Genomic DNA, 27,530 nt, shown 5'->3' on the forward strand with positions numbered 1-27,530 from the left:
ATGTTCAAAATTTATATGACCATGGGTGCTATTTTCCATTTAACACTTTCAGAACTAGTGTCCCAGAGAACACACTTTGAGTAATGATGCTCTGAGTACATGAATGTTGGGGTAAATAAAAAAATGACCTTCAGGATGAGTAAAGTTTGACCACATGTCTTTAGAAATGCCCACACAAGTCCCCACCGCACATCTGAGGAACATTGTCTTTGGGTGATAGTTATGCTATTTTCCTTTACTCTCCATGTCCTTGTTGGGGGAGAGATGAGCTGATAAAAGACCCGATTCAAGAGCAAATATGTGGTGACAATTTCAAGGTGATGTGATCAATGACATAACTAAGTGGGTGAGTAACTTGAAATAGAACTTATAGAAAGTGTCATTAGAAAAGTGACTTTTTAATTCCTAGGCTGACAAATATATTTTTTCTCTCAAATTCAACAAAGGTTAGTCCTTTAAATGGTATTAGAAATCCAGTTATTATTGTGTTTCTGAGTTAGAAATGGTTGTATTCCCCTATTTTGAAGATAATTTACCCAATTACACAAAAAGAAAAATGCAAATGTTTAAAAAATATTGCTCTCAGATCCAAGCATTTATGATAATCTACTTAGAAAACTGTGTATTTAAATATAGTAACTCTCTGTTCATGACTGACACGTTTCCAAGGTTTACTCCTTTTCCCCACAGCACATTAGATTTCCTATGCTGCCTCTGAATGGAGTTCTAGTAATTTGCAGGGCATTTTCTGCAATTTTTAGCCATTTCTTAGAAACGCTTGGTAAATATCTCAACTGTTTGCCGTGAAATGAAGCTTGAGGATATGCCTTGACTTTGAACTAGTTACTAATGTGGAATAGTCCACAGATGCTACTTTCCTTAGTGCTTTTACCGCATCCTACTTTCAGTATTAGTGTAAGGTACACACCATTTTGTCCAATTTATGTTATTTGGCATATTTATCTTTAGTCACCAGAAAAGTACAGACAAGGGGTTTTACGAGCACTAATCATGCTCCTCCATACGGGGTCATTCAACTGTGCACAGTCAGAAATCTCAATTTTGAAACAATGTAGGTAATTTTCAAAACAATATAAATGCCACTAACTTATTCCACTTCAGAAATGGATTAATTTCTCTATTCTATTTGTTTCTTCAAGATACATATCCTAGAGTGTCATAAATTGTCTTAGTTATTGCGCTTTGCCTGAGATACATCTTGGTCACGTCTCTAATGCATGTGGAGCAGCAATTGCACCTAAGCAGCATGAGAATGCAGAATTTAGGATGATGGAAAGACAAATCCCCCTAGATCATCCCTTTAGGAGGAGCTAGTCATCTTCTTCACAAAGTACTTTTTAAGTGGTCTTCCCAGCTAAAATACAACCTATTTAAATATTTGAGATGACATTTGCCATTAAAAAGAATCTGATTTTAAGTAATTAAATTTTAAAATGACAGGTGAAAGAAAACAAGAGCAGAATTTGCTTAGCAGTTAAAGGTAACAGGTCCTTCTTGTATTTGGGGAGTGAGCAACAGGGAATTAAGGGGGTCGTGTAACACCCGTGTTTGAAAAGTTGGGAGTAAAAGCATATGAAGAGGAGTGGAGGGAGGGCTCCTCTCGGGAAACCCATATTACACTTCACCTTGTCCTATCTTGAAATAAGCCAACCAGATAATAGAGGATGATTTTAGGTTTAGGGGTTAACATTTAGCTATCTTAAAATTTTTCTTCTTTTCTAATTTTAAAAAATATCATTCTGGAGTTCTCTGTAATTGTACTTTTAAGCAAAGGTGAACTTGCCAACAGAGCTGAAGTCAAATAGAATAGCTATGACTTTAAATTGCTTGTATCCCAAATCATCATGTTTTTAGTCTTACATCCCTTCATAAAAACTAACGTTGAACTAATGCCCTGGTTCAAATGAGGTCGAGCTACTGAAAAACCCTTCGCAGCGTTTCTGCCTCTCAGGAACAATGTAAAGGAAAAGAAAGCTTAATAAGACAAAGTATAACCTTCTGCTTCACTGATGGTTGCACCAGCTAGTTTGCATTTGTCAACACATTCTTCTCGGGCCTGGCCATCTGCAGACAGGTGGCATTCAATGCAGCTCCTGTAAACATTATTCAGTAGAGTTTATCAGTTCGTGTTGGTGGAAAACAGATACGCAGCTGGGATATTGCTCTAATGCTTACTGTGATTCATGCTATAGGAGTGTCTCATAGAGGACATTGCCTTTTGTTGCTTTCAGGAAGATATTTGGGTGATGTTCAAGAGGAAATTGCTTTATTCTGATTCCATTTAGTAATCAGTGTTTTGTGAGCCTGTCTTGATAATAGCTACTACCCTCATTTATTTATAATGATTGCTTCTGGTTGGTTAACTGACAAAAAAATCCCAACATCAAGACACACCTATTTTGGTATTTGATTTAGGTTTTTGGTTTTTACATTTTCATAAGAAAGGTTTATGTTCTAAAATATGATTAGTGACTAAACAAAGTTTGAATTTCTTAACAGAAATGGTCTGTTTTTAACAAGAATTCCAAGACTTCATATATGTCATGAATGACTATTCAAGATTCACTAGTCTGTGATTATTTTGAATGAATCTAAGCCTTCTAGGGGTATCTTCAAAAGCTGAGGTTACAGCTTGGATCCTGATTAATGCAGGCTTTTTAATAAACAATCACTACTTACAGAAAAGTGTATTTCTAAGAACATAGCCCTGGAATTAGCTTCTCTAATGATGTCTATACAGCAAAGTAAAACTCAGACTCTAAATTAATCTTGTGCTGAAAAATCACTTTACAATCAGATTCTGTTTGGAGTAACCCAGAACAGCTAAAGTTTTCTTACACATCATCCTGCCTCTCTCTTCCCCAGGCCACACAAATGTATACTCTTTAAAGTTCTGGAAATTTTCTTTCCACACTTGGGCCCCAGGCCTCCCCCAGTCTCAGCCAAAACTGCACTGCCCTAGGCAAGCCTTCCCTAACCCTTACGGGTTAATTCTCTTGCGATTGCAGAGAAAGTCTCTGCATTCCTTTGTGGAAAGGGCTGAGGAGGAGTAATCTATGTGGGAGTGGGGATAGAAATCTTGTCTGGAAATTGCCTTCGCATTGCAAGTATATTGCATTTATCTAGGTTATATATTTACTTAGAGTGGCTTTGCAGGGGGGCTGCTGGACACTGTGGAAACCCTCAAAACCTCTACCTCTTTGTGCATCTCACTGATGTCTGCCCATGCTAGTGTGGTAGCCCTGCCATATAATTCCACAGCACCCTCTGGATCTTTTTCTGTAACTGTCAGCTCAGATACCATTATAATTACTTTAAATGATGTCTGTCTTTCCCACTAGATTCTTAGCACCTGTGATGGCAAGAACTGTAACTGTTTTGGTCATCACTATATGCCCTTGGCCTACCATGATTTCTAGTGAACGGTACGTACTTAACACCTATTTGATAAATGAATGTATGAATGAATAAATGGAAGAATGGACTCATCTCAGAGCTAACATAAACACCAAGGAGATGAACCGATTCCTCAAATTCAAACTACCTTGGTTGTTAACTTCATATTTTATAAACCAGATTTAAATTCCATCAAATTTACGAGAAGATTAAATAGATAAATAATGGAAGAAACATCCTGACAGGACATTTTACATTTAATTCCGTTCAAATAGGTCTAACCGTGTCCCCACACTTCTCTTGCTATATGTCCAGGCCCAGTGACAGAAAAGTTTTGACCCCTGAAAGGTGAGGAACCACTGGGTGAATATTGATTTTTTTACTTTGTTTACACAGGAAATGCAAATGTCACCATGTTGGGTATAGAGTCAATGAAACTACAAACTGCTTGAGCATGCTTGCCCCATAATACTTGATATACTGCAATGTCATAACACAGTTCATTTGGAGACTTGCTTCATTTGACCTAGAAACGTTGCCCCCACTTCCATGAAGAAGTTAGCTACCAGCCAAAGAAATAGTTTTTTACTGGAAAACAAAGGAAAGTTTTGTTGCTGTTATTGTTCATATGGTATAAAAGAAAACACAACACACAATAGCTGTGTAAAATGACAACCAAAGAGAGGTGCCAAAGAGCATGAGTGGTAAAGAAGTGGGAAGAAATGGAAAGTCAAGATCTCCTTTCTGCCTTTTTGCCTCCGTGAGGCTATAGATAGGAGTGAATCAGCAAGGTCAGGCTATAAACTTCTAAATAAGAAAGAAGCTCATCTGTTTCCCCTGAAAAGGCACCAAATGTGGGTGTCATCAGTCTACCTCCAGGGCATTCCTTATGTGCGGCTGCTATTGTAAGTGAAAGGCCATCCGATGTTATCAGTGTGGGACCTCAGCTCAGCTTCCCCAGGCTTGTCTCCAGCAGAAATGTGACATTGTGGTCCGGGATAATCAGGACAAAGAGGCAAGTGAGACACTGCTGACGTTCACAGGTGGGTTTGTGTATATGGGGGGATGCTCAGAGAACAAACCCACCTAAAGCGATAAGCGCCGCTGCGCCCCAGGGAAGTTGTGACATTACCGTTTAGAGTTACAGGGATCGCCACAGGTAGGACAACGTTCACAGGTCGGGCCGGAGGCTCCGGGGTTCGTGCAAACACACTTGCCACAGACGCAGTCCCCTCGCCCGCTGCAAAGCACCCCGTCCTCCGAGCCGCAGGAGTCGGTGCTGGTGGTGCAGTTGCAGTACTCGCCCGCCCAGCCGGGCCTGCACACGCATTCCCCGCAGTCACACACGCCGTTATCTGTAAAACAAACAGATAAATGAATGTATGAATGAATGTATGATGCTTAGGCCCCTGATGCTTAGCGCCGCAGCCACTTCAGATGCAAGTGGGGGGCTGCTTTTCTCTTTGCTTTTAAATACCATCAGAAAGACTGAAGAAGAAAAATGAGGAAAAAAAGTGAACGTGTGAGGAGGAGCGGTGAGTGTAGATATATTTTATGGAAAAACTTTGCTAAGTGTGCATATTTATTGATCTGGTCTCTCTCTCTCTCTTTTTGATCTGGTCTCTTAACTGAAGACCAATCTGATTACCTGGTGTTATATCAGAGACAGCTCATAGCCAGATGAAATGACATAATCCAGAAGCCTATAATAGCAACTTGTGTGTGTGTGTGTGTGTGTGTGTGTGATTCTGTGTATGTGTGTGTATTTAAATTGTTTTCGCAATTTTTTTTGCTTTTAATTAAGGTGTCATAAGATAGAGATGCAACGCAGACCTGGGTAATGCCCCACCTCTACATCATTCAAGCTGAGTGATCATAAAAGCCTCATCTATCAAATAGAGGGAATAAAATCTTACAGTCGCTGTGGTCGGATGAGATAATGTGTAAATCTTCTAGCTTTGCATTCACCAATTAGATGTCCTACAGGCATATAGTGAGTGCTCAACAAATTCATTTATTTAAGAAACTTTAATTGAGCATATATCATGTGCCGAGGATTGCAGTAGGCATGAAGATACAAATTTAAATAAGGTCACTGAGCTTATAGTCTAGAGTAGGAGACAAGCAAATAAACACTGCCAGTAATAAATACACCACAATGTGATAAGTGTTATGCACACAGAGGGAGAGTTTCTAAATTAGACCAGAGATTTGGGGATGTTTCCAGAGGAGATGAAGCTTGAGCTGAATTTGGACAATACAGAGAGAAGGCACAAGAAGGCTACATGCATTTTAAGCCAGGAAGAGAAGCATAGGTAAATGACAGAAGAGCGTGATCGTGTAACCTCCTTAACACCCACAGTAGTTTCATATAGATAGAGCCAAAGGTGCAGATGAGCTGTGGCAGGAGCGCAGGATGGCGAGGGCGGGGTTGGAAAGGTCAACAGAAAGTCAGAAATCACATCATGAAAAGCGTTATGGGCTAAAGAAAGAACCGTTATCCTGAAAGTTATGGAATTTTAAGTAGAGACTTGAACAAATAGATACGTGTCTAGAAATATCCTGGCATCGGTAGAGAAGGTCAAACTAGAGACAGGAGAACTGGTTAGGAGGTTGCTGTAGCAAACGAGGCAAGGAGATCTGAGGTCCTGAACAGCGGCCAGTGGGAAGGAGAGGAAAGGGGGATGAATATTCAGGGAGGGATATGATTGCTGGGGGGGGGGGCCTGGGCTGCTCGGTGGACGGTGCAGCTTGTCACTGACCAGGGATGGAAGCTCTCAGCTCATGCTCACTGACTTAGCCCCAGAGCCTGGCACAGAGTAGGGCTTGATTGTTGAACGAATAGATTGTTCTGAAGCAGATGAAGAAGAGCAGCTTTGGGTGGGGGAGATAACGAGTTCATTTTTGGCTCTGTTGAGTTTTCAGGGGCCTCTGGGACATCTTAGTAGGCGGATATATATATATATATATATATATATATATATATATATATATATATATATACATAGTCCAGAAGGAGAGACAGTGAGGTTTGAGGTTTGGATCCATCAGAGAGAGATGGCAGGCCAAGCTGTTGTGGGTCGAGTCATGTAGAGGAAGCAGAGTGAGAAGAGTTCCAAAGAGCATCAGCACTTAAAATATGATCAGAGAAGGGGGCCTGGGTGGCTCAGTTGGCTAAGCATCTGCCTCCAGCTCAGGTCATGATCCTAGGGTCCTGGGATTGAGCCCCATAACGGGCTCCCTACTTAGCAGACAGTCTGCTTCTCCTTCTCCTCCTGCTCATGCTCTCTCTCTTTCTCTGTCTCTCTCAAATAAATAACTCTTAAAGAAATGTGCAAAAAGAATCTTACCAGGGAGACTGAGAGGTAGGAGAGCAAAGCTGCAGAAGCCTAGGGCAGAGGCAGCTTGAAGGAGGCAGCGCCTGGAAACTTGCTGCAGACATATCTCATCTAACTTATCCTCTAAAATACAATTGCCTTTTGTTTCTTCCTCAGCAGAAAGGGAAACTTATTCTCATGATAGGGATAGACTTCTATATTGAAGTTTATTCAGAAAAATTAATATGATTTATAAATATTGTCAAGTGAAATGTGCATTTCCTTTGAGAATGCCCAAGTGTATCACTGCATGCAAGAATTACTTGGCAGAAATTTAGAAAACTCTTTCAAGAGCTCCTGTCAGAATTTAGCAACCCTTCTTTCTGCGGGCTTTCCAGAACCATCCACCGTATCACCGCTAATTGATATTCACAAGTAACCAATTATAAAGTACCTGTTCATAAAACCACAACCACAAAAACAACAATAAAACCTTCACAACGGCGTCATGTAGAAGCAAGATGATAACCAAAGATCAAGAAAAAAATTGTCAGGCTCTTTTCAAAGGGATAGATCTTTCTGGAATGCCACTGACTGATAAGTATAAGTGTATAATGGCAGAAAGTATTTTCTGTAATGTCATTTGCCTGTTAGTTTCCCGTCTCTTAGCATCAAAATATAAAAGACTAATGGAATTTGGGCAAGGGAATAAATCAATGGAGCCCTATATCTGTGAGTACTTACAGATGGATGAAAGAAGGTACATGAAAAAGAACATTGTGGTAATAGCCCTTCAGAGAAGTGGCACATTGCAGAGCGAATTAGTTGTAAAATAAGTGAGATCTGCATGAGAAGGGAAGCTGTAGAAGCCTCTGTTGCAAACAACAGAGTGTCTGTTCACAAGGCCAGGGACAGTTTTTATCCTTGCACTAAGCAGGATGCCAGGCACATAGTGGGAACTCCAGAACTTTTAGTTAAATTTGAATAATAATACTTCTAGTTAAATTTGAATAATAATACTTGTTATACTTTTAAAACTTTTTTTTTAAGTAGGCTCTACCCCCAGTGTGGAGCCCAACTCGGGGTATGAACTCATGACCCTGAGATCAAGACCTGTGCTGAGATCAAGAGTCGGATGTTGAACTAACGGAGTCACCCAGGTTCCCCTTTATAACCTTTCAAGGAGAAAGTAACTAATAACACAGTGACATTCTTTGCGATGTTGCTACAAACAAAATAGCTTTTGAGAAACAGTAATGATTGAGAATTGTAAAGTACCCTCAAATATGAAGGAGGTTGGCATTAGTGAAGTTTTCTGAGTCCAACTGAAGAAATAACTGTGTTTCCTAAATAGAATCTCTCTAGGGATCACTGTATCTGATACAAAGAGAGGCCCTATTGTCAGACCTTCCAAACTACAATGCACAGATCAAGTCGACTCTTTTTGAGTTCGTTTCCATTTGTGTGCATGGTACCAAATAAAGCGAAAGACCATCCACAAACCAGAAGAACTGTGCTGCTGAGCACAGTTCAGCAATTTACACTGCTCCAGAATTCTTTGATCTAAGATTTAAAGGGTGAAATATCGGTGAGGGTAGGATCGCTATCATAGTATGTTAGATTACAGGTAGAATTTTTCTGAAAGGTAATTTCAAATGTTTTGAGCACATACTTTGCTAAAACATTTCTATTAGAGGTGCAATCTGGGGATCTGCCAAGCATATTCTTTTCTAGACATGGTGACAGCCTCTGGCTTCAGGCTGTGTCCCGCCTACCTCTTACAAGAGAAGAGAACTGATGTGGGTTTAGAAACACACCCATTAAATAAGGAAATAGACCTCCAAGTGAAAGGGGGAGAGAAACGTGTCTCCATCTGGACAGACCCTAAATTTTCCACTCTGTGGGGAGAAGAAAGAAGGCAGAGGCACCTGTTGGTAGCAAGAGCTGCTGCAAAGAAATGAAATGGAGGTGTGCTTCCAAGGGCCTCACACGGCTTTCAAAGAGCTCGGAATTCTCTGAGGCTTCTCTTCTCAGGCCTTTTTTCCTGAAAATCAGTCTCTTTTATATGTTCCTGACACTGGGGTTTGAAAACATAACTCTCTTAGTTTTCTTTAAAGATAATGGCTTTCTGTTTTGAAAAGCTGTCTGGTCACACACTGAGAAAAAGGGAGACACTGGGAGCTTAAACTCAGCGGTTAGTTAATATTCCAGTTGTAACACAAACTTATATCATTTTAAAGAACATGAACGCATTTGCAATTCTTCTGCAGATAGATCATACCTATATATATGGATGTATGTCAAAATGATTCTATAGTAGTCACACTATATGCAATATATCCTTAAATTACAGTGATTCTCCATATGCAAAGGATTTTTTTTTATTTTTTTGTTTTGCAAAGGATTTTAAAACATACATTTTTCTGCTTTCTAAACATTTTCTCCATCTTAAAAAATTCCAAGCAATGCTTCATTCTTACCTTTTCCATAGCCTTCATATGTCCTTATTCATCTTTATTATATCTGGTGTCTAATCTAGTATCTGCCACATAATAGGTGTTTAATAAATATTTGTGGGATGAAGGAAGGCCCGGAAAGTTCATTTCGTATTTCTGTGTCCCTTGTCCTTGGCAATATGCTCCTTAAGCAGCCCAGCTTTTCATTTTTCCAAAGGAACAGGCATTTAAGAGTTGGGTAAGACACCCAGAAGCCTGATGCTGAAAGGTCTGGAGGATAATGGAGTTCAGATTACGTGCAATTTTTTGGAGTCTGGGTAATAACCAAAGAGAAGATATTTCCATTTTTTGCCTACTGAACTCTGAGGGAACTAACAATGGAGATAGAAGTTGCACTGGCAGAGATCTCACCCCAAGAGAACATAAGAGAGAAAATGCAAGAGGAGATCAGTTACCTTAGGTCTAAAGATTAAGCCACTCTCTTGATCAACAACTATTTATTAAGCACCTACTCTACCCGGACAACTGTGGAAGGCACAAAGGATGCAAAGCCCCCTCTTGATACCCGCCCAGTCACAGCATGAGGTGGATTTAGACAACACCTACCTCCACAGAGCAGCCCTTTGTGCCTCACGCAGGAGAAGTCATCACACTGGCAGTAAGGCCCATAAATGTTTCCATAGGGAGACAAGTGGCAGACACACTGGCCACAGTAGCAGTCCCCTCTTCCACTGCACGAGGGGTGATCAGGGGCCTCCTTGCAGGAATCTGTACTCAGCGTGTCCTCCCCACACTCGCAGCGAGGACCCATGTGGCCAGGGTTGCAGGCACACACCCCACACTGGAAGGACCCGTTCCCGTTGTGGCATTTGGAGCTGTTCACCTCCACTTCTTTCTGACAGTCACAGTTGCATTCCGGACTGACAAGTATTTCCAGGGCGTCCCCCAGCCCCACAGGCTTTATGATAATGTGCCTGCTTCTTCTCTCACAGTTCGGTATACTCACAGTCACGTTAAATGAAGCCTGGAAAAAGAAAATACTAATTATCTTCTTCCACCCACCAAAATGCATGGGAGAAAACAAAGTGGCATGGGGATCAGCTTTGCCAAAAGCATTTATTAGGAAATTTTTGAAAATCACTTTTGAAATTCTTGAAAGGAAAATTCCAGCTTCAGTGCAATAAGATAACTTCTTACTTACCTGAACATATTTTCGACAATTGACTGACCCTGTACTTACTGTGTCTCCCACCTTTATGTGAGAGCATTTCTTTTGGTGTGGGAAGAGGGCCCTGTTGTTACAGATAGCTGTGAAGGACAGGTTGAGTCCTTCCGTGTCTCCTAACACTTCCAGTTCCACCTCAGACCGCAGTTCCTTCAGTCGGGACATAAAGAGTTAAAATCACAACCAAAAAATACAACCACAATAAGCTGTGAATCATGTTCATTAAACTACAAATGAATAAAATGAAATTGCATTTAAAAAAAATCACCATACCATCAATTAAGCAAGAAAGCTAGCAAGACATGCACACACACACGCACACACACACATGCACACACATGCACGTACATTTACACACGTCACATTTTATTGAATCTAGGATGCCATCAATTCTAAAACACACCACTATTTTATGACAATGACATTATAACAAAATATCTCAAGATCATTCTGGGCAACATATGAATCAATCCTGTTAGTCTATCATGGCTTTAAAAAATATTTTATCCATTCTGAGGGATTTGACAAATTCTCCAGCCCTGAGTTGCATTGCTTGGCATATAAAAGGCATTTTTTTGCTTGTATCTCAGTAACAAAATTTATTTAATTACAGTCATTCCTCCGACAATGAATATTTGCTTCACTGATACCAAATTTATACTCTGCTGCTCTGTTTTGGTACATTTCTGCATATACAACAATTTTTCATTTCAATATCAAATCATAGTGCAAACTTTTTGAAAATATTTGAAAATGGCAATTAGGCTCAACACCCATAGCACCAATAGTGTATTTAACAAATTGAGGTGACAACAACTTACACACTTAGGGCCGATTTCATACATCTGCAGGCAATGAATACTACATTGTGACTTCTACCCAACATTTGTAAGACACCATTAATCATAAAACATATCCCAATTTAGAGATGTTAAAATGTGGGAGAAACTCTTCCTCAAAATCAATATTGGAATTTATCAACTACCTATTATACAGTTAGAGTCAGATCTGGGGAATGAGTGCAAAAATTTAGGGTGGGATATGAAGATTAAGAGACTGTGTGCAGGGCATGTAGTGTGCAATTTTCAAAAAAGTAGTTAGAGTAGGATTCAATAAGAAGGTGATGTTTTGAGGAAGTGAAGGTTCAGAAAGCATGCAGATATCTGTCAAAAGAGTGTTCCAGAAAAGGGATACAGTCAATGCAAAGGCCCAGAGGCAGAAGCATGTCTGGCATGCTCTGGAAACAGAGTAGCAAAGAGGCCAGAGGCTGTACTGGAACAACTCTCTGTTGAATTAATAAGACGTGAAGTCACAGAGGTAATAGGGTGGAGGAGAACAGATCCGGTAAAGTCCTAGTGGGTGGTTTTAAAGAATGTGATATTTACTTTATGTAAAATGAGAAAACAATTAGGGTTATTTATAGAAGAGTGATATGACTTTACTTAATATTTTTATTTTTATTTTATTTTTTTAAATTTTTATTTATTTATGATAGTCACAGAGAGAGAGAGGCAGAGACATAGGCAGAGGGAGAAGCAAGCTCCATGCACCGAGAGCCCGACGTGGGATTCGATCCCGGGTCTCCAGGATCGCGCCCTGGGCCAAAGGCAGGCGCCAAACCACTGCGCCACCCAGGGATCCCTACTTAATATTTTTAAAGGAAAATTCTAGCTTTCTGTTTTTTTAAAAACAGAATGTAGGAAACCAAAGGTAGAAACGAGAAACAGCATTTAGGAGGCTTTTGCAGTCATTCAGGTGAGTGAAGATGGTGGAGCCAACCAGGATGAAGGCAGTGGAGGAAGTATCTGGATCAAATTCTAAATAATTTTGAAGATAGAACCAGCAAGACTTTCTGATGGGTTAGATGTACAGGAAAACAGAAAGAGGGGAGTCAAGGATCATTACAGGCTTTTTGACCCTAGCAACATGAAGGATGGAATTACTATCAATTGAGAAGGAGAAGTTGATGAAGAATGTTTTAGGAGAGTCCAACGTACGCTCCTGAAATGCCAACTAATTGTATCAACCAACTCCCAGACATCTGTGCTTGGATGTCTCCTAGAAAAGTATATTTAGCGTGGTTGCTGGGTGGCATTGAGGCCCTGTCTGAGGTACATGATCATGAATTTAAAGTGAGTCCGGGGTCAGCCCAGGTGGCTCAGCGGTTTAGCACTGCCTTCAGCCCAGGGTCTGATCCTCTGATCCTGGAGTCCCGGGATCAAGTCCCACATCGGGCTCCCTGCATGGAGCCTGCTTCTCCCTCCACCTGTGTTTCTGCCTCTCTGTCTCTTTGTTTCTCATGAGTAAATAAATAAAATCTTTTAAAAATAAATAAATAAAGTGAGTCCGGTTAGCATGATTGTATGTTTTTCCTTTTCCAGTTCAGCTGTGCAGGACGAATGGACAGTTGGGTTTAAGCAGGATCATGATTGGCCGAGCAACCTTAGTGGAGCCACAAGGGGCATGGGAGCTGAGGATGTGTCTACAGAGTGATCCTAATGGTTGAATTTAAGCTGGGGGCCCAGGCAAAGAGGACACCAAGGGGATGAGGAACTGCAAACAGAGGATAGGATCACTTGAATAAAAGAAGAGAGGGAGGGGATCCCTGGGTGGCTTAGTGGTTTAGCGCCTGCCTTTGGCTCAGGGCGTGATCCTGGAGTCCTGGGATCGAGTCCAATGTCGGGTTCCCTGTGTGGAGCCTGCTTCTCTCTCTGTCTCTCTGTCTCTCATGAATAAATAAATAAAATATTTAAAAAAAAAAAAAAAAAAAGAAGAGCGGGAGAGAGAGGGTAGAACCAATTAGTTGGAGATCCTGATGGGTTGGAAGAAATGCTAGGGGAAGCAGCAGAATGAGCTGAAAAGGCAGGAAGTGGTGAGCAGGGAATGGGTTTCAGAAAGCTGAGATTATAGAGGAGTCTATTAGCAATGACAAAGTTTAAGGTATGACAGAAAAAAGGGGAACAAGATCATTTTAGAAGCAGAGTTCAAGGAAGAGGCCAGGGTACAGGAAGGAATATGTGCAGACTTAGACTGAAACCATCAAGAGTTAAAGCAGGAGTAATATTAGAGACAGTGGCATGGTGAGTCAGGAGCAAAAGGGGAAGTGAGGGATATGACCTGCAAGCCGGTAAATTTGAAATTAGGAATAGTGGATGACATAATCTGACCAAAATAAGGGAAATCTCAGCATTGGTATAATTAGAACATCATATTGCAGATTTTGCCAGGAATATTTTAATGTGAATTTCCCAAAGAAAGGACATAAATGTATATTTGTATATTTCATCAAATCATTCACTCATTTACTGAGCGTCTACTATGAACCAAGCAAAACGAAACAAACCCAGTCACTTCCCTTCGGAGCTTAAATGCTAATAGTGGGGAGCTTACCCTTGGGAGCAATGACATTTCAGCAGCTTTTATTACATGTTTAAGGAAGGAAGAAAATTAGTGAATGATGATCAAATGAATGCACATTTGGTATTTAATAAGGGTTTTTACGCCAGGACACCTGGCTGGCTCAGTGGATGAGCATATGCTTCAGCTCCGGGCATAATCCCAGTGTCTGGTATCAGGCTCCCCATGGGGAGCCTGCTTCTCTCTCTGCCTCTTTCTGTGTGTCTTTCATGAACAAATAAATTAAAATGTAAAAATCTCTAAAAATCATAAGGGTTTTTAATGTCAATATGGTCCTGTAAAATACTGAGCTGAAGTTCATGGTCACTAATCATCAACACAAATTGTCTACCCCTACCCCACTAGAAGTTAGTCAGAAGTGTTTTATCTTTCCCTCAATGTCTTTCCTTTTTATCTTTTTACAGACTAGAAAGAAATCCAGTCAATGGACCACCATGTTTTATTTTATTTTTTGTTTATTTTATTTTTATGGTGGGGAGGGGCAGAGGGAGAGAGAGAATCCCAAGCAGGCTCCACACCCAGTGCAAAGCCAGATGCGGGGCTTAACCTCACAACCCCAAGATCATGACTTGAGCTGAGATCAAGAGTTGGACTCTTAACTGACTGAGCCACCCAGGTGCCCTTGGGTCCTCATATTTTTAAAGTCCTTTTAGAATATATTTAAAAATAACAGAACAGAAAAATAATGTGAACGAGTGCCAAGATCTATTACACACTTCATTCAGTGAATTGTGACTTTATAATAATAACTCCAGAGCAAGATTATATAGTATAAGAATAATAGACACTTCTTTGTATTTTTGGACAGTAAACTAAGAATGTGAGATTCACTTCAAATGTTTGATGCCTTGATTCTACTACCCTGGAAATTATGTGAGTGATTGGAGATCACAAAGTGATGGAGCATCTGGGTGGCTCGGTGTTTGGGCTTCAGCCTTCGGCTCAGGGCGTGATCCCGGGGTCCTGGGATCGAGTCCTGCATTGGGCTCCCCATAGGGAGCCTGCTTCTCCCTCTGCCTGTGTCTCTGCCTCTCTCTCTCTCTCTCTCTCTCTCTGTCTCTCATGAATAAATAAATTTAAAAATCTTAAAAAAAAAAAAATGAACCAGAAACCCTGACAGAGCGAGCAGGAGCATAGAGGGGGCTGGTCAAAGAAGAGGGAGAAATGTTTTTGACATTTACAGTTTTTTAATTTGCTTAATTCCTTTGAAGATGTTAGTGGCCAATGCTTTTGAGAGTGCCGGGTTAAAGAAAATTGAGTGTGTCCTAATGCAGTGGAGGATTGCTGTGTGATTTTATCTGATTCTCCACATTAAAACTTTAATTACCGCATAAGAGGGAGGATGGTTTTTATAGTATTTTGTTGACAAGCTTTCCTGTCTGGAAGAATTTCAAGCATGAGCTAATGTGGTAGTTAATTTTTGATGTGAGCTAAGAAAACTGAAGTTTCTGAGGATATAAGTTAAAAAACAAAAACAAAACCCTCATCCTGTAGTTTTAATGGACACATCTGTTATTTTCTTCTCTGATGAAATATATTTGAGAAGAATTACCTTGCTTTCCTCCCTTAAGGTGAGTTTCAAAATTGATGGGGTGTTGGCAAAAATCACTGGGGAGATCTTTTCAAATTATGTAGCTCTTCCTTTCCTTAAAGTTCTCCTAAGACATCTGTGAGAGGAATCTGGATACGCCTATTTTTAAAAGCTTCCCAGATGATTCTGAAATGTTGCTCAGTTAAGGAACCCTGGCTCAGTATATGCTAAGTATTGGCAAATAGCGCATATAGGTCATTTATCGGTGATTTTAAAACATCCGAAGTTAGAATTTTATTTATTTTTTATTATGTAACTGCTGTTTAGAACAAATGTTAGAGCTTTACTGCTTTATAAAAATTTACTTTTTTTCATTCCTGTCCTTAATTTAGAGCTTCATTTTCATCTTCGTATGTATGCATCCATGTGGGTATTTTTTCTTTGTTAAGTTCAGGCAGAAAAGGGAAATGGTACTTAGGAAATAAAATAAAAAATGAGTCAGTAACTGGTCATCCACTGTTGATTAAGTTATGAAATGGGGACAAAGTAAAAGAATATAGCAACCCTATAGCTATGTATTTTATTTTAAGGAAGGAATGCTGTCCTTAGGTACTAATTTACAAAGTCAAGGCAAAAAAAATTATGTCTCTCTCTCTTTCCCCTCTCTCTTTCTCTCTCTCTCTCTCTCTCTCTATATATATATATATATATGTAAATATCCATAAAAATGAAAAACTCCTTGGTTCTCAAAAGAGTCTACCAAGTGGTGCTTCTGATATGCTTTGGTGTCTTTTTTTTTTTTCACTTTAAGTTATGAAGTAGCCTCATTAAGCCTGTGGAGTTAGTTCTCCACATGGTTCTGCTACTCCCTGGCATTTTAAACTAAATTTTTTTTTCAGGCAGAGAAGAGGGGAGCTTAATTGTAGCGCTCATGGAGCCTTTGCAATAGAATTGAAATTTTACTGGTGACATTATTATAAAAATAACCTCAACTTTAGATCAGGTTATGATTTTTCTACCTTCTCTCTCACCTTTCAAGAAGAGTATCTGCAAATAAGGAGAACAAAATCTATACTTTGGCTGCATTAATGCAGGGAGATTTTCTTTGGATAAGTACTCTCTCTACTAACAAATCCAAGTGCATTTAACTGCCTAAAACACATCTTAGTTTTTGAATACCACATAAATGCAAAAAAAAAAAAAGCCAACTGTAAAATATCATACTTCGTAAGCAGAGATGATCAGCTGGAGAATGTTCCCGGAGTCCTTCTGAAGTAGCCCTACTGTAGCTCCAGGAATGAGTTTTGCATAATTCTGTAAACAAAATAGAATAAGTCAATCTGCTCCCTGTAATCAAGAAACGGTAATGTGGGTTTCAGTCTGCTGGTTGAGCTCACCTCTATTTAACTGGCTGGGGGAAACAGGATCCTGATAATAAACCAGTGTTTCTCCCAAAACTGTAGCCCTGCCTGGTGCTTGTCCTGCACATAAATGGGAAGTGGACTGGCCAGAGTTGCCACTGGGAACATCAAGTGTCTGTGGTTGCCTTAGTCTAGAGTTGTGATTTATATCACAACTGGAGTCAAGTCTCAAATAATAACAGCACTTATATACCATCTTCCATTTGCAGAGCATCCTTTGTCCAAAAAATTCTGAGCATACTACCAGGAGCTATCTTCTTTTTTGTCATTTACAAAAACCCAGGTTCTGCATTGGCCCCTCTCTGCCATCAGATTGCTCTGCAAGTCATTCAGCCCAGAAGTCTTAATCGTCCATTGTTTGGTGGAGAAAATGAGTGAGTTATTTGGATGCTTGCTGTTAACCCCCTTTCCTAGTGGTAACGAGCACTCTTTGAGGGATGTCACCATGTACTGGGGTTGATTAGAATTGATTTCCACTCATCACGATGGAGTCAGTCGGAACCTATCTCTAAACCATCTGCATTCTCCACTTATATCCTTTTCTGAGATGTCATTCCCACTTGCGGAAAACTCACATTAGTTCAGCCACACTTCAGGTATCAAGCATGACCAGAGAATGAGGCACTGCAAAGCAGAAAATTTTCCAGACCGCTGAAAATTACCCCTCCCTTAAGTTCTGTGTTTTAAAACTTATTTTCAAATGAAAGGTTTTCTGAAGTGTATGGCACACATCTCTGTCTTCTTAAATAAAGATTCCCAAGCATACTTGGACCTTTTTTCCTGAAGCAGCAGTCATATGTATCAATATTAACTATAGCTTTATTATCATCAAAGACTTCTAAAATCCATGGGTAGAACACACTCATACCAAGTGGCCCCCAACTGCTATGCTTTTATTTCTTTTATTTGTTTTTTAAATAGTTTCTATCTCCTTGTTATGCTATAAGGTATCACTCACCTACCAATTTTCTCATTAATTCATTTACTGTTGCATTCAATATCTATTAAGCAGGTTTAACATGCTGTGTTATATTAAGAAGAGACAATCACTCTTTTTGGTCAGCTGTGGTCTTCTGAGTTGCTGTGTGTTGAGCAATCAGATGACTGAATTGATTAAAATCGCACATAGAAAGAGAAAGAAGTTTTGAGTGAAGAATTTAGGGCACCTCCTCTAGTTCAAACATCATGATATCCTGTCTTATTCCCAAGAAGATTCAAGTATCTTAGAAGGTATACAAAACCAAGTTAGAATTAATAGGAATTATTGATTAAAATCATGATACTAAATAAATAGATCAGGTCAAGGGGAGCCAAGGAGAGGAACAAATGAAGCCAGGGTGACATTAGAACACCAACACATTCTAGGAGGTCTTAGGCACTTGCTAGAGGTGGGCACCTGGGTTAAGCCTAAGGTTTCTACAACTCTTGTATGGGAAAATGGGTGCTGCTTTTAATTGGTGATTTTTGTAACATTCCACTTATTTCAGTGTTTGTGATCGTGTATAAGTTTGAAATTGATGGAAATTTGGACTCTTAAAAATGTCAGTTGTCACTCTGCCTTGACACTGCACTTTATTATTGAAGGGACCATGGACAGTAATCCAGGTAACATTCCTCCCATTACCCGACGCCCCCCATCATTGTCGGTTGAAGGTGGGCCCCACTATGTTTCCCTGAGTCAGATAGAACTTGTCAAATATGAGGAAGGCACCGGTTCATTGACTTACCTTTTCAAATAAACACATGTCAAAAGAGCCGTGAAGCATGAGACCTGTGGTTAACAGTGAATACTTAAATAGGAACTTGAATTTCACTCAAGTGGAGCTGGAATGTGTGTAAATTTGACTGGTCCCAAAAGAGAAGGCAAAGGGAAACTTAAAAGCTTGACAAAGAAAGGCTTGGATCTTCTCGGAATTTCAAGGCTCTTAGCTTTGCATGAAACTCCTAGCCTTGAAAAATGTCCTGGTTTCTCCAAGGGCAGGTATAAAGGGTACTCTCCACCGGCACTAGTTCAAGTGGCCTCTAAATTTTGGGTTAATTCTTGGTTTACACAGCCAAATCCATCTACTTCCTAAAGCATAATTATGACCCTGCATGTGGTATGACATTTGGCATCTGGCTATTAGGACAAGTAGTTTAACATTAATCGCATTTGCTGATTGCTACTAGAGCGAGGGTATAAAGGAGTTGGCAGCTAGTAGCAGTACCCTGTGATAACACTGACAATTGTGTAGAGGAAAACTATTAATTAATTTCTGGATGCTGATTCCTCCCAAAAGCATTGCAAATAATTAACTAAAAACATGGAAATTTGGCTTCCTGATCTAACACTGTAAAAAATTATACTTTAAATCCTGTAGTATTATGATTACTGTAAATATCATGTGTCAAATGCCTTTCTTTCATTACAGCCCTAAAGTGCTATTATAAATTGTCCTGATTAAACATGTTTAATGTTAGAAAAAGGATGGTTTTGCATGCCTGGATGTGATAAATTATAGCACCGTGACTGTAAAAGATAATTCTTGGATAGTAGATATGGTGAACTCTAAAAACACGATGTTTCATGAGCTGATTAGAAATGCCAGCTCCTTGGGCTTGAATTTCTAGGGCTTGAATTCCCTGTTTTCTGCCCATGGATTATCTTAATTATGGATTTTTCTCCTTCTCCTGCCACCATGCCACCCAGGAGTTCCTGAGGTTGCTTTTCTCACTCGTGTTTGCAAAGTTGGCTTTTTCTGATTGCCTTAGTTTTCTTAACTTCCTTCATCAACCCTATTTGTTTGCTATGTCCCCATCTCAAAAAGATTTCTTATTCATCCAACAGTCTGTATTTGTTCCTTAGAAATTTCCTGCTAGTCAATGAAGGAAGATAAGAAGTGGACAGGGGATCATTTAGTGGGCAGGCAACATAGGATAGAGAGGAAAGTGCCTGAATTCACACCTGCACTCTGGGCTCCTCTCAGGGTATGTCTTCAAGGTCAGTGTCTCTTGGTGTCTTGCTGCTAGAACCAGCTGTCAGGTGTGTTCTCCTGCTTGGTTGAGGGCAGAAAAACATGCAGGTGCATACCTACCACCTCAGCTATCCACGGACAGACTACTGGTTAGCTTTTTTTTTTTTAATTTTTTTTTCCAAAAGAGACACAGACTAAGGACCTTGGCAGATACTTGGCTGCTTTTGGTGCTAGAAGGGACATTCCTGATGTGACCTTCATTTTTGCTTTGACTATACTTCCTGTTGGGTTCACTCATCTCCAGGTTCAGTTTCTGGGACATGGTTTCATATTAACTGTATCCTTACTGGACGTCTTGATTGAGTTTCTGCCTTAAATGGTTACTTTCCTGGATCTTTCTGACCAACTATTGTGACATTCCTGCTGTGGTTTCAAAGACTCTTCACCACTTCTTCACTCAGTAGCCACCATTTTATACAGGCCATGCTACTCATGCCCCTCATCAGAGAGTGGAGAAGTTGACTTGCCATATATCCGCTAGCAGCATTTCAGTAAAGAATTTGTGTAAAACCAACCTGCTGCTTCTCTTTAGGTTCTATGCTTGCTTAACTCTTTCTGCAAAGCCTCATTATTATGAAGGGACTTTATGCTCAACACCGTTTATTTCCAATACTATATATTTTTTTCCAATAATATATTATTAATCAACATCAGTACTTCTGGTCTTAAAATGTATAACTAAGTGTCTTTTGTTTGCTAAAATACATTTAGTAAAAGTTTGGCTTGTATAGATTGAGAACCTAAGATGTTATATAATATGTCCACAAACATTTTCTCTAATATCTCACATATTTCTCTAATATCTCATATATATGCATATCTATGTATATGTATGTGGGGTCATTACCTTGTATATCTTCAATTAGCAGCTCCTATTAGTCCATTTTTTCTCTTTCAGAAACATTAATGGCAGTATAACGCACATGCACAGCATACAGGTAATAAGTATACAGTTCAATGAATATTTTAAAAGTAAACAAGCAAGTGTAATCACACCAAGATGAAGAAATAGAGCATAATCAGCCCCCTGAAACCCTTCCTTGTACTGCTTCCCAGTCATTACCAGACTAAACACTGTTTTGACTTTTATTACTATAGAAGTCAGGAGATACAATGTCATTGCCTTAAGGGTAACAAAAATGTCTTAAGTAGGACACAAAAGCACTACCTATATAAAGGAAAGAGTTGATAAATAGGACTTAACGGTAGGGATTTCTGTTTTGAAATGATGCCTTTAAGAGAGTGAACAGGAGCCCTTAAGTGGGAGAAAATATCTGTAATACATACATCTGATTTGGCACCGGAATACCTAAACAATTCCTACATATCGATAAGGAAAAGACACCTGGAAAAAAAAATGGGTATGCAAGTGGCAAAAGAGTATGGCACAAGTGTTCAACATCATTAATCATTAGAGAAATAGAAATTAAAACCATGACGAGATGCCAGTGTGCACCCACTGGAATGGCTAAAATTTAAAAAAACTGACGATGCTCTCAAGTACTTGCAGGGGGCGTCTACACTGGAACAACTACTTTGGGGAACTGTGGCAGTATCTGCTGATGTTGAACATGAGCCCACCCGATGGTTCACTCCTAGATATAACTGCACAACAGAGACGATCCCACGATGTACGACTGCTCTGAGATAAACAAATGCATAGAGAGGCATTCACTCTTGTTGTCAAGAGGGTGCTTTTGGTAATCAAGATGTCACCTAAATTAAAGAAAGTACAGATAATTCTCAAAGGGTCTTAGATCTTTCAGGTGTTTGGCCATAAGGTATAATCAATTCTTACATTGATTCCTTCTATCTCTATTCCATCCCGTTGGGATGGACCCAACGGAGGTATACATTGGCAAACTCCTCAGCACTCACAGCATAGCCTGCCTCATTCTGAATCTCTCTCCATCCTCAGGAGCTGGTTTCAAGACCAGGTCTTCATGAGTCATTCACCAATTCAAGGGGCCTCACAGTGGGATGGAGAGGTCCTCCCAAGCCTCCAGGTCTCTCCATACATATCCTGCCTTTTGACACTTTTCATCCTCAGAAATCCAAGGCTCCTAGAGTGTCTGTTATTGTGGACATTCTGGGACAGCCTTGGGGAGGTGATGGAAATGCATGGGGTGGAGAGGCCACCTTGCTCTTTAGGTCCTTAGTTCCACATAGTTCTTTGTTTTGGAATGAGCCCACGATGTAGACAGGCCTAAAGGTGCTCAGAACTCGCCTGTAGCCCACCATCATCTGGAAAACACTAATTAGAGCTAACGTTTGTTGTACCTGGCAATCTCATCTCTTTCATTCTTCCCACAAGCTCTTTTGTTTGGGGACCATTATTAACTCTGCTTTATTGCCAAGATATTGAGGCCCAGAGAATGTAGTTAGCTTGCCCGAGGTCATCTAGCCTAGAAAGAGCTGGATTCATCTGGTCTGCTTTGCTCTAGAACCAGATCTGTGAGCCAGGCCATTGACCGTTAAGTGCCTGGCAATGGCTGTTCTGGTCTGGTGATGTCATTGGTGAGCCTGAGAGAAGTTAACAGGTAAGCCTAAGTTAACTGAGTGTTATTAGTTCCAAAGGGCTGCTATAACTAAGTGGCTTAGCCCAACCAAAATTTGTTATCTAACAGTTCTGGAGGCCAGAAGTCTGACATCAAGGTGTCAACAGGGCATGCTCCTTCTGAAACCCATAGAGGAGAGTCTGTCCTTGCTTGTTCCTAGATTCTGGTGGTTGCCGGCAGTCCTTGGTGTTCCTGGGCTTGGAGATGCATCACTCTAGTCTTTACCTCCATCATCACATAATGTTCTCTTTTCCGTGTCTCCATGGGTCTCTTCTCTTCTCATAAGCACACCAGTCACATTGAATTAAGGATCCAACCTGCTCAAGTATGACCTTTTCTTAACTAATTACATCTGCAAGGCCCTATTTTTAAATAACGCCATATTCTGAGGCAGGGGTTAGGACTTCAACATGTCTTTTGTGAGAACACAACTCAACCCACTACACCCTGCTAGAGTTCTTTTGATTTGCTTAACCCTCAAACTCATAGTTTTAGTTGGAGAAGCAAGTGAGAAGCGAGTACCTTGCATGGTCACAGAGCTAATACATGGTAGAAAAAGGTCTTGACTCCAAAGCTAGTGCTTATTCTGCTCCCTCAGGCCCTTGCTGGGCCAGAAACTAGCACAAATGCCAACTGCCATCAAGGGAGAGGCTCATTAGAAAGCTGGGATAGTAATGCCTTGTATTTATATATAGTGGCTTAGAGATTATAGAACATTTTCTTACCTGGAGCAAAAAGAAAGGGAGTGATAGGGTTGTGGCTATAATCACTTTCAAATGGAAAGGCTGCATCTTGAAAGAAACATAGCAAGTAGCAAAAGCATAGAAGCAAATTTTTTTTTTTTTTTGTCCTGGAGGACTGTATTGTGCCATTTATCTGGTCAAAGGAAAACAGCTCTTTGCTGGTGATGCCTTGCTTTTGTCGAGTGGTGTGCTTCTCCCAGAGCTAGGCCGGGCTGGGTTTGCTGAAATAAGTCCTCCTTCTGAAGGCAATCAGAAGGCTCCCTTCCCGTGAGGTCTTTCATTCTTGTGGGGTTTTTTATTCTGCTGGTTCTCTTGTTCATTATCGGTAAATGCAGGGCTCCCAGTATTATGCAAAAGTTTACCCCCAGGCTTGACTGTGTTACTAGGACACCCGAGATTCCAAGAAGAATATGTAATTGTTTCTGGCACAAGGTAGCATGAATGTCTGTCTCTGGGTTGCATGATATCTGCTTTGCCTTCAGGCCTTCAATTGTCAGCATTCCACAGGCAGGCAGGCAGCAAAGGGAGTGTGCTAATTAGATCAGGTGCTTGATCTCGAAGTCTGCACCAGCAATGACTAGCTAGTCGGCTTCGGAACTTTCGAGCACTACCTGTCTTTCTCCCAGTCTGCCCTGGAATGTAATTATCTTGTCAGCCAAGGAGCTGTAGCACACAGCTGAACGAGTGCTGGGCCGCAGTGACAGAGTGATAAGGGAAGACGAATGGACCCACCGTGCATGACTGTTCTGGGACAAACAAATGCATGGAGAGGCATTGGAGGACGGAGACTTCGAGAACAAAGAGGCTACACTGAGTATTTGTTGCTGAGGAGACTTCAGATTGTCCCTTAATAAGATTACCTAGCTTTTCGAGAGGGATTGCAGACCTTTGTTGGCAAATGCAAGTCCCAGAGCTTTAGAAAGCGCTTTTGAAATGGGAAGTGATGTTGGGTTCAGGGGCAGCTTATGTGCTTTGCAGACCAAATGGCAAGTAACAAAACTTTGAAAGATGACTAGTAGGAGCACGATGGAGGGGACCAAAAAAAATAGAGAGCAAGTATATATGGGAGGAATGCTAAGGAGGTCTGAGCCCCTGCTACCACAAGGGGGGTGGGGGGATCAGTAGCAGCAGCAGCATCTAGAAAATTGTGAGAGATGCAAAAACTCATTTTTGATTCTTTGAGGACCTTCCATATGGTTTTTCATAGTGGCCAAATCGATTTACATTTCCACCAATAGTGCGGGAGGGTTCCCTTCTCTCCATATCTTCACCAGCACTTGTTACTTCTTGTCTTTCTGATGACAGCCATTCCAACAGGTGTGAGGTGATGTATCACTGTAGTTTTGATTTCTTTTTTTTTTTTAAGAATAAATTTATTTTTTATTGGTGTTCAATTTGCCAACATACAGAATAACACCCAATGCTCATCCCATCAAGTGCCCCCCTCAGTGCCTGTCACCCAGTCACCCCCACCCCCCGCCCACCTCCCCTTCCACCACCCCTAGTTCGTTTCCCAGAGTTAGGAGTCTTCCATGTTCTGTCTCCCTTTCTGATATTTCCCACTCATTTTTTCTCCTTTCCCCTTTATTCCCTTTCACTATTATTTATATTCCCCAAATGAATGAGACCATATAATGTTTGTCTTTCTCTGATTGACTGATTTCACTCAGCATAATACCCTCCAGGTCCATCCATGTCGAAGCAAATGGTGGGTATTTGTCGTTTCTAATGGCTGAGGAATATTCCATTGTATACATAAACCACATCTTCTTTATCCATTCATCTTTTGATGTGGTTTTGATTTCTATTTCCCTGATGATGAGTGAGGTTGAGCATCTTTTCATGTGCCTGTTGGCCGTCTGCATGTTTTCTTTGGAAAAATGTCTATTCCAGGTGCTCTGCCTTTTTTTTTTTAATTGGATTGTTTAGGGTTTTTTGTTTGTTTGTATTGCTATTGATTTGTATGAATTCTTTCTATATTTTGGATATTAATCCCTTATTGCATATAGGGTAGGTTGCCTTTTCATTTTGTTGATGATTTCTTTTTTTGTGCAGAAGCTTTTTGGTTCGAAGTAGTTCCACCTGTTTAGTTTTGCTTTTGTTTGTTGCCTTTGCTTTTGGAGTCAGATCCAAAAATATCACTGCCAGGACCAATGTCAAGGAGCTTACCACCTATGTTTTCTTCCAGGAGTTTTATGGTTTCAGGTCTTACACTCAAGTCTTGAATCCATTTTGAGTTAATTTTTGTGTGTAGTGGAAAACAGTAGCCTCATTTCATTCTTTTGCATGTGGCAGTCCAGTATTCCCAAAATCCTTTATTGAAGAGACCTTCCCTATTGTATATTGTTGCTTCCTTTGTGGTAGATTAATTATATATATATATGGGTTTATTTCTACCATATAATGCAGCAATTCCACTTCTGGGTGTTTATTCAAGGAAAATGAAAACACTAACTCAAAAAGACATATGCACCTTGATGTTTACTATAGGATTATTTATAATAACCAAGATATGGAAACAACCTAAGTGCCCATCCATAGATTAATGATAAAGAAGATGGCGCATGTGTACACACACATACAGAGTGGAATATTACTTGGCCATAAAAAGGAAGAAAGAAATATTGCATTTGCAACAATATGGATAGACCTTAAGAGCATTATCCTAAGTAAAATAAGCCTGTCAGAGAAAGACACCATATGATTCAATCAAATAATAAAACAAAATAAACAAAAATGTCCAGCTCATAGATACAAAGAACACATGGGTAGTTTCTAGAGGAGAGAGGGGATGGTGGGAGGTTGAGGATGGATGGATGAGGGGAGTCAAAGCCTCAGACCACCTCCTAGACCTGAATCAGAGTTGGTGTTTTAATAAGCTCCCTGAGTGATCAGAGACACCAGAGGAGCTTTAAAAACAAAAACAAGAACACTAATGCTTGGGTCTTAGCCCTAGAGATACTGAATTTTAATCGATCAGATCAGGGTGTAGCCTTGGCATCAGGTTTTTTAGAATGCTCCCTAGGTGATTTTAATGAGTACCAAAGTTTAAGAATATTTGTGTATATCCTTGTTGTCAAATGAATGCTTCCAGGAAGGGCTGTGGCAATTTAGAAAATAAAGTTGCTATGTTTTTAAACCTGTACACCCAGGGGAACCTGGGTGGCTCACTCAGTTAAGCCTCTGACTCTTTGTTTTGGCTTACATCATGACCTCAGTCTTGGGATTGAGCCCTGAGTTGGGCTCCATTCTCAGTGTGGGGTCTGCTTCAGAATCTCCCTCCCCTCTCTGTCCCTCCGCCACTCACACACAGGCTCTCTCTCTCTCTCTCAAATAAATAAATCAAATCTTTAGAAAAAAACCTCTGTATACCCATAATTCATAAGGGACCCTCAGTCGGTCAGTTACCTGTGACATCTATTCTCTAATTAAGAACAAAAGTGGTCTTTTGGAATGCCTGATGCCCATAGAATAACACCATGCTTACTACTCTAGGCCTTCAAGGCTGAGGTATCTAGTTTTAGCCAACCTTTTCCACTCCATCTTCTTCTATCCTGGCTCATATCAGGCTGACTAGCCTTTTTTCAGTCTCTCAAATACATTGAGCACTGAGTCCTTTGCTGTCTCAGGGCCTTTGCATATGCCTTCTCCTCTTGAAAACTCCTCAACCTAAAGGTTGCTGCTCTACAAGCACTTCTTTAAAGGTGTCTTCCCCGAAGATCCTATAGAAGTACGGTCTCACACTCCCCTCTTTCATTTTTTTCTATTGCAACACACTATTCTTTTCCATTTTTTAGTAATATTTCCAAAGTTTTTAGTATAAATGTGTCCCAAATATTGCATGGAACATATTAATACTAAAAAATCTTTTTGTTTCTTTGAAATTCATATTGAATGCTCTGTATTTTTTTTGTGCTAAATCTGGAAATGCTATAGATAAGGTGTATGACTTTTGAATAAGTGAATAGTGTGCCCAAACTATTCAAGCTCAACAAAATATTCTCCTTGAGAATTTTCAGTTTTGAAGATTCGATACTATAAAGGTAACAAAATATTGAGCTATGTTATAATTCATAGTATCCCCTTGTAGCATATTTTTGGCTCTTTCAGGTAAGTAGGCATAAAATTAAAATACATAATACTCCCAAACTTTTCTATGCCTAGGGGCTGTCAGTTTAACTTGTCCCTTATACCTTGATGCCCTATGCAATCTATAGAAGGCTATGTCATGTGGAGAATGCTTGGTTGTAGTTAAATTCCCACATGGTGATCCAAGCAAAGGTGAGCTTCCTTTAAGCATCACTGTAATTCGGGCCAGCCTTGCGGGCATGGACAGAGTGGCCAACTGTAACCGTAAGAAAGTCTTCAGGGGATAAATGAGTAATTGAATTAAATAACAATCCCTGAATTCTGTGAGGCTCTGAGAAAGTA

The 27,530-nt window shown here is 40.2% G+C and overlaps 1 protein-coding gene across 7 annotated transcripts in view; it reads right to left on the minus strand.

Moving 5' to 3' along the window:
* Positions 1-27,530, minus strand: part of ITGB6 (integrin subunit beta 6) — a 128,704-nt gene that overhangs the window by 16,913 nt on the left and 84,261 nt on the right. For all 7 annotated transcript variants that reach the window (XM_038584632.1, XM_038584635.1, XM_038584631.1 and 4 more), the window contains 5 exons: positions 16,588-16,677; positions 10,431-10,565; positions 9,797-10,214; positions 4,550-4,772; positions 2,017-2,114 (listed from right to left, as the gene is read on the minus strand). In XM_038584632.1, the coding sequence (XP_038440560.1) occupies positions 2,017-2,114; positions 4,550-4,772; positions 9,797-10,214; positions 10,431-10,565; positions 16,588-16,677 (964 nt within the window). The remainder of the gene's footprint in view (positions 1-2,016; positions 2,115-4,549; positions 4,773-9,796; positions 10,215-10,430; positions 10,566-16,587; positions 16,678-27,530) is intronic.

This window comes from Canis lupus, chromosome 36 (genome assembly GCF_011100685.1).
Source record: "Canis lupus familiaris isolate Mischka breed German Shepherd chromosome 36, alternate assembly UU_Cfam_GSD_1.0, whole genome shotgun sequence".
NCBI lineage: Eukaryota > Metazoa > Chordata > Mammalia > Carnivora > Canidae > Canis > Canis lupus.